The 7,956-nt window shown below is 39.6% G+C and overlaps 1 protein-coding gene across 1 annotated transcript in view; it reads left to right on the top strand.

Annotated features, from left to right (window-relative positions):
• The first annotated feature begins 214 nt into the window (after positions 1 to 214).
• Positions 215 to 7,956, top strand: part of LOC118326207 (glutamate receptor ionotropic, delta-2-like) — a 13,907-nt gene continuing 6,165 nt past the window's right edge. The window contains exon 1 of the mRNA XM_035659158.1: positions 215 to 451. Coding sequence (XP_035515051.1) covers positions 239 to 451 — 213 coding nt within the window. The 5' untranslated portion in view covers positions 215 to 238. The remainder of the gene's footprint in view (positions 452 to 7,956) is intronic.

The following is a 7,956-nucleotide window of genomic DNA, read 5'->3' on the forward strand; positions in this document are numbered from 1 at the left end:
TGCTCATTCATTAATCTACACATTCACTCATGTATGCCTGCCTTTTCATGTATGTTTACTTATGCTTGCGTTGACCTCCTTCAATTGCCAGTAACCTGAACAAAGATTGGTAAACTGTGATTTCACAACACAGATATGTTTTTTTCTTAATGGTATGTAGGCTAACATGGCTCTATGCTTACATGCCTGTGTCTCTGGCCTATATCCTAGAATCTTGGAGCTCCAGCAAAACGGTGACATGGATATACTGAAGCTCAAGTGGTGGCCCAAGGACAGCCCCTGTGACCTCTACAGCTCGATCCAGACACGACAGCGCGGCAGTGCCCTGGACATCCACAGCTTTGCCGGTGTTTTCTGCGTCCTTGCAGCCGGCGTGGTGCTCTCCTGTCTCATTGCCATGGTGGAAAGCTGGTGGTCTCGGAGGAAGGGATCCAGGGTCCCCTCCAAGGAGGTAGGGGGATGGATGGGTGCCTGAAAGGAGGAAACATGGTACAGAGAGAGGTATAGGGCCTACAATAGATCCCAGCTCTTCTTTTACTGTATGCGTAAGAGGAGACGTGTAATCGATAGAAGAAAACAAAAGGAGGGATCAAAAAATAAAGTAAGAGTGGACAGGTGATGATAGGTTGGATGATGGGTTCAGTTTCAGATCTAAAAGATCTGTCTTACTAGATACAAAGTCTCTACTTCGTGGCCAGGGGTGCAAAGGTGTAAAGAAAAACATCAATTCCTCAAAATCAGAATGCATGAGGAAGATAGATATGAGTAGAGTCTTTTGCGAAGGAGTGTGACACTCACAGAGTCTGGAACTTTTGAAAACTTCCTGTGTTCACAATGTAACTTCCCCTAAACTAAATTTGCACACAAGCAACATCAGAAATACTATACTGATAGCACAGGCTGGAACTGTATTTGTTGCTGGGCTTTTGCACATTCTGTCAAAAAGTGGAGGTGCTATATTAGATCTCCAGTGATATAACTGACGTCGATCTTGTGCAGAGTCTTGTGTATATAAATCTCTGGGTACGCAGAAAGTTCAAACAGGACAGGTTATAAAGTATCCTGTCATGTTATTCATCTAATTGTTGATGTTATTAAATCAATCAAAATGATTAACCAAAGAGATATTCTAGAGATTACTCATGTTGTATCCCTTCTTAGTCCTCATTAGTTAAGCTAAAGTACATTTCTTACTTAAGCTAAATAAGATATCTAACATTAACTATAGTGTAATATTACAGATTTTATTGACTTAACCGTGGTGCACAATCTTACATTATACACTCCTACGGGGAGAGTTTAGGCACTATCAGTCACCCAAGACCATGTTTGCATCGTGCTCATAAAAACACTACATCTCTTTATACCCAGACAATGCACAACACAGTCCAGATACTCAATATGGTATAATTCGGTGGCATTATTTTACATTTACTCTTTTGAAACTAGTAAGTATTTACTCTATTCACCCTGCAATATGTTCAGTATTCTGCTGCTGCTGGTGTCCTGCATTATCTCACCTCTCTTTTTAATGTTTTATTAATGCTATTTTGATGGTGATTAATTTAAAATGAGGCAAATGCGTCAGTGTCAACAGGGTAATCAACCACTTATTTTTCTGAAAAGTTAATGTTTTGGAGAAAAGAGGACGCTGGCAACGTTAAAAGCAGAATACAAAAACAGCCTGAGGGCTGCAGTGTGCCTTGACCAAGGCAGAGTCAGAAACACTGACTCACAGTATTAAACATGGATATTTATACCAGCGTTCTCTCCTAAACAGTGGCAACACTCCACCTTGTAAATTAGCAGCAGCGCCCTGTGAAATATCCAATCAGCCTATGTGCGGTTGATCACCTCAGCAGGAATATCATTTGAGACAATCAAAGTGACTCTGGCAACATCTTCCCCCAGTAGAAACCCTGCAGTGTGTTGTGATGTGGTAGCTTTGTTTGCTCCACCATAGACAAAAAAGGTCTTCAAAGAAAATCCCAGATGGCAGCATGTTTAGTTGCTTTGCTATTAATACATTGTAATTACACAGACTCACGCCATTTTCACCAGAATATACTGGAGTGCTAGCCATTGTTGCAGCCTCACTATTTCAGGAGCTGTTTTATCCATAAAGGGATTTGGCAAGGATTTGAGCAAGCTTCCAATTCAACTTCCAATGCCAACCCACCTTGTCACCTTCCTACTGCTATGTTTACCAAAACTCCTAGGGAGAAAGTGTTCAACTAAATAACTTTAATCAAAACTGTGAAATTGCAGCAAAGTGTGGCAAATTTTGTATGCAAAACATGCCACTGATGAACTGAAAGAAATGTAATTATGTGTGAAATAATATTTTCACTTTTGGTTTAGAGTTAATTATTTATGTGTTGGTAACAAATTAGACTGAGGCATGAAGCAGCACAGATAAATTTTTGCAGAAAATGTTTTTGCCATCAGGTAAATTTACTTCAAACAATTGCTTTTTTTACCTTCTGAGGAAGCTATTTGATAATGACAGGTTAAGGTTAACTTATGGATTATGTCGTTAGAGAATTAATGTAGAACAGTTTTCCTCATTAAACTTCTAGTCCTTAGAAATATAAAACCAACGTACCCTCAGTCAGTAAGATTCTACCATAATGTATTACAGATGGTGTTGCCTGGTAACTAAAATTGGTTTTAATTGGAGAAAAAAGATGACCATTACACTAATTTTGGACTGTCTTAGTGATCTCTGCATGAGTCTAACTACCAGAAACTAGTAACAAGCCTGTCCCATCTCCTTAATCTTTGGTGCCATGCTCATTTAAAGTTCCACCAAGAATAAATTAGAAAAGATGACAAAAAGATGGGAATGAAAATTGTGACTCTACCCTGGATGATTTAGTGTCAGATCAGGTTACTTTTTATGATAAAAGAACGATGACACCAATCATCTGAAAAGTAATTTGGAGGAAAGTTTCGACATGAAAACTTGATGAACCACTGGTTCCAAATGATTAAATGAGCAGCTCCTGGTTGAACATAGGTACATCTTCACAATTTATTGTATTACTACATCACTACAATTTCTAGCTTTTGATGAAGATGTCTTGTACTCATAAATCGTCATTTAGGTGTCTTAAGGGATAGTAATAATGTGACTTGAGTGGTAGTGATGTCCTTTTACATGAAAGGCAGATATACTTGTAGGTATACTACAAACAAGTGTTACTGCAGGCAAATAGGTGGTTTGTGACTTGACTGATGTGCTTCATCAGCTGTGATCACTGTAGTGTGCACAGGCTGGTCTGACAAACTACTTGGAAGTTTCACACTGCTTTGTTTACTGCAGCCCAATACGCCACCTGCAATTGCTTGCAACTGATCAACAGTGGCCAGAGATTTGTTGTATTTATCACTTGTCATTTGGGCTGTTTGTTTATCGATTTGTTTAATTGTTTAATTTTACTTGCCCTCCATGTGGACTCCTCTTTAGAAAATGAATTAGTTTAAGACTAAGATTATATGTTTCAACAAATGCAACGCTGGCACCCAACTGACTACCCTCGTCGTTTTGATTTTGGTCAGGCAACAATATTTATTTCTTCAGCACACACATCGACAGATACTCCATATACCCCCTACCTCCGGCCCCCTGCTCAGTTACCAGCTTTAATCTGTCATTCAGATCAGTAGTCATGTCTGCCACCGAGCAGCCACAAAGACACCAAACCTTTGGTTGAACCCAAAGTCATGTTAAGCACAGTGTGGTTCAGCTGAAACACACAAACACACATGCCCCCCTGCCATCTTCATTAGCCACTAAGAGCAGCCAGTGGAATCAGCCCCTGACTGAGCGCAGGAGTAAAGTCGCTAAAGTGAATAGGGACAGCAGGGATTTAAACGGTGATAGTCTTTGATTCTCTTTATAGATCTTGTTCAAGGTTTTTTATAACAAGGCCTCATGCAGTTGCTGACATATGAAAATCACTATTATTGGTTTAGAAGTCGAATATGGATCATTGGGTGCATATATGTATGTTCATCATAATACAATTCCAGTTAGTGATAATATTATTTAATTGATTGATTGAGCAACAATCAAAGAGGGTTATATTTTTCAAGTGAAAGGTTTTTTTTATGCAGATAGGAGTAAGATTTTATTTGAATTTAGATCAAAACAAAGTATTTGGAATAGCAGTGGTGCAAAAGCAGTGGGATATCCAAATAAAGTAAAAATTAGATTAGCCCTTTCAGTGCTTCCATGGTGAAAATGAAGTTGGCTCAGTCAGCCATGATTGTTTTTGATAGTTGACCCCTGACATTTATCCTTCACCCTATCACATTATTGACCTATTGATCTTCGTCGGTTTAGCTCAAGGTTTGCTCAGAGTAACCACTGAACCTTAAGGGCTCAGTATGCTTCAAACAAAAGTGCATGTTGGATCATCAGATCATCATCTGAAACCCCCTGCACCGACTCCCTTCCGACTGGGGAGGCTGCATCCGACAATCGTTTTAACTTTCTAAAACCAACAATCCGACAAGCACGCCTACTTCACTTAGCAAGTGGCTAGGAGTGTGGAGGTGAGAAGGTAGGCAGGATTTGAACTTCTCTAACAAGCTATCTATTTTCATTCTATATGCAGCTACTCTCATTACTTTTCGTGTGTACAAACAGGTGCAACAACATGAATCCCTTTGAGGATATAATGACCCAAAGAATTTAGTTTCTTTCAAGCGTACTTCGACTTTAAGACTGCCTCTCCAACTCAAGAAAAGAATTCACCTCATCAATTAAGTTTTTAATTTGGCCTAGAAATTATATATTATTTCTTCCTAAAATTATCCTGTCATAATATATGTAAAAACAGTGGGAATACCAAACTCAGATCTCAAACCATCTGTGCAGAATTTTTCCAAATGGGCGACCAGCTGCAAAGATGGTTGCTGGGAAGAGAGTCAAGCTGGGACCACTGCAGCGTGTCCTTACTCAGTGGAGGAAGGAAGACAAATTTAAGTCAACTTCAAAGCAGCTAATTAGATAAATTGCATATGTTGCATTTTATCGACTGGGGAAAACTCTGCCTCTGCATGCAATTTGGCCTTAGTCATGGCCAATGGAGTAAGTCTAGTGTGTTTAATGTCATCCAACTTCCTTAAGTTAAATTAATAAAGTGAAGCAAACCATAAAGCTTGTAATTAACTCCACTAGACGCCTCGCTCTCTGTCAGTTTAAAGGAAGAACTCATTGGCCTCCGTCTTGCTGTCACAGTGAATGTTAACACCACTTGAGACCATCACACTGAGCCAGCTTTTTTGCAAGCTTCACATAAAATAAGAAAGCCTGGTGACCCACTGTTTATGCATGGGACTAGAAAACTTGGCTTAGCAAGATACATTGGCACCAGGAATATGAATTGGGAGTGCAGACTTGGCATGAGGACTCTGCTTCCAATGCCCTACTCCAACGCAGTGTGGTACTGTGTCCAGAAAGACATATATAGACTTGCTGTGTAGAGAATTCAGGCTAATATCAGCCACATAGAGTTTTACATGGTTTTCTCCATTATTTTGAGTGCATTATGACAATATTTCTTTGAAGCATCGTGGCGATTATGGAAATCATTAAAACCGTGGTGTTGCATAGAACATTTTACATTAACTTGCATAATATCTGGTCTAACTCCCTTTGGCTTTATCTAAAATTAGCAAGTGCACAAGTGCAAAAAGTGATTTATTTTGATTGATGTTATGTATTATGTATTCAAGAGTAAACTGACAGAGCTGATCATTTCTAATCAATAGACTCATCCTCATTTGTCCTTCCTGAAGATGACAAACAACTTCACCAATATGGCCGCTCTTAACACACACATAAAGTAACACATACACACAGCAATGAGTGACTCTCACATGCATGCATACACATCAGCCTTGCCTCACACTTAGCTCGCTTCTCCCGTCATGTCAGGCTTGTGTCAATATAACGAATGCTCAAACTTTGTGTTAGATATAATCATATCATATCATGAACCCCATTAATGCTATATATACATTTGTTCAGTTTGTTTTAAACATGCTTCATAAGCCCAGTGATTTTCAGTTCATGTGCGTTCCCTCTCTCACCTGCAGCGTTCAAGAATCAGGTTATCTAACTCTCAATTACACGTACACAACTTAAGATGGGTGTGATTCATTTAAAACCATTAATACTGGCACAGACCATGACTACATTCATCCTTCAGGTTGCTTGGCCAAAACCCCATCCCCAGCTCCCAAACACGTACACACATGCTTCCTGCATACATGAAAACCCACAAGCCACTATTCAAACTCTAATACAACTAAGCTATGTTTGTGTCTCTGTGTTTCTTATACATACTAAAACATACATAATCACACACCGTCTGTACATGCCTTTACATTCATAGTGTATGCTGTAATGCTGTGGTAACTGCTCTTAGCTGTGGGCTACATGTCAGTGTTTGTGTTTGTGCTATTGTTCTGTGTTGTGTGTTGTGGAATGGCTGACATTGTTTTCTATGAGCCTGCTTCTCGATGTCAACAGTTTGCTTATGAGTTTTTTTTCTCCCGGGCTTATATGCTCTAAAACACAGAAACACACATTTCCACAGAGTTGACTAATGTGGGTCACCAATGATGAGAAAAGTATAATGTTTGAGCACATTTTGACAAGGATATGCACACATAATAAAGAGGGGTTGTGTAACTGTGTATTAACAGTGAACCTGCAAGCCATCCCTGCTATCCTGGGGTCTTTGATATTTCACATGTTAGTCAAATGAATGACGACTATAGTGCACCGCAGTTCATATATCCGGAATATATTCCATTTGCTAACACATAAAAATGTATTTTGCCAATATTTGGGAAATTGTTCCTCTTCATCTGTATTGCTTTTATTGTGCTCAAAAGCATCTGAACTCATATTGGGTTGGTGCCTGGGTATGCTTGTAATAATAGTATTGTACATCTAAGGAAAATGGATCAAGGTGCCCTCAACACTGCTTTGGAAGCTAGTCAAAATTTTGACAACTTGATTCTTTTGACAAACAAGTCTGAGTGTCTGAGGCCCATTTCATTCATAACAGGGCGGCTGTATTGCTTTACCCTTTTTTGGCCTATATATGTTCTACCTGAGGTTTGTATGAAAGAGTTCTGTCACTGAAATTAACTGCATCTCCAAAAGTTTCAAACTAAGAAACTACAGTACAATGCTACAATATCGAAAAATAAAAATAACTGCCATTGTCAGAACTCTTCCATAATGGTAACATCTGTGGTTTTGACCATGTCTGATATTTCACATAATCCATAGATTTAGCATGAGAAGAGCAGGCACTTCCTTGTGTATCATCTTCTTTGGTACACCTAAAACAGATGACCTCTTATTTTTGAATCCTTGTGATTTGGATGGGAATTGCCAGCCTACTCATTCTAACTCTATATAATGATCTGTGTCACTGTGGCTCAAAGCTCTCATATTGCCTTTTTTGTTTTGTTTTTGTAGATAAGTACTCTGTGTTGAGGGGTGTAGCGGGCGAGGGGGAGAGAGAGAGGGAGAGAGAGCAATACAAAATGGCATTTAAACATCTCCCCTTTCCAGGTATATAACAACTGTGTGAATGTCTCTCTGAGGACACAACACAGAACGACCTGCTTAACTGTGTGTGCTGACTGACTGCCATGTCTTTCTTCTTGCTCACCCCCCACCCGTCTGTCTCTCCAATTGACTTCTCTCTCTCCTCCACCTTACCATCCTCCCATCTGCCTGATCTTGTCTGTCACTCATCCCTTCTCTGTCTCCACCCGTCTGCCTGTGTGTCTGCCTGCGTGTCTGCCTGTGTGTCTATTTGGCTTCTAATTTTTTGGCTTGTTTGAATCTTCCCACTCAACTTGCATGCACACCAACACACAAAAACATTTAAATAAATTACTCCACATCTTTCTACCATCACC

This window comes from Morone saxatilis, unplaced genomic scaffold (assembly GCF_004916995.1).
Source record: "Morone saxatilis isolate NCDOM2014 unplaced genomic scaffold, NCSU_SB_2.0 Contig16, whole genome shotgun sequence".
Lineage (NCBI taxonomy): Eukaryota > Metazoa > Chordata > Actinopteri > Moronidae > Morone > Morone saxatilis.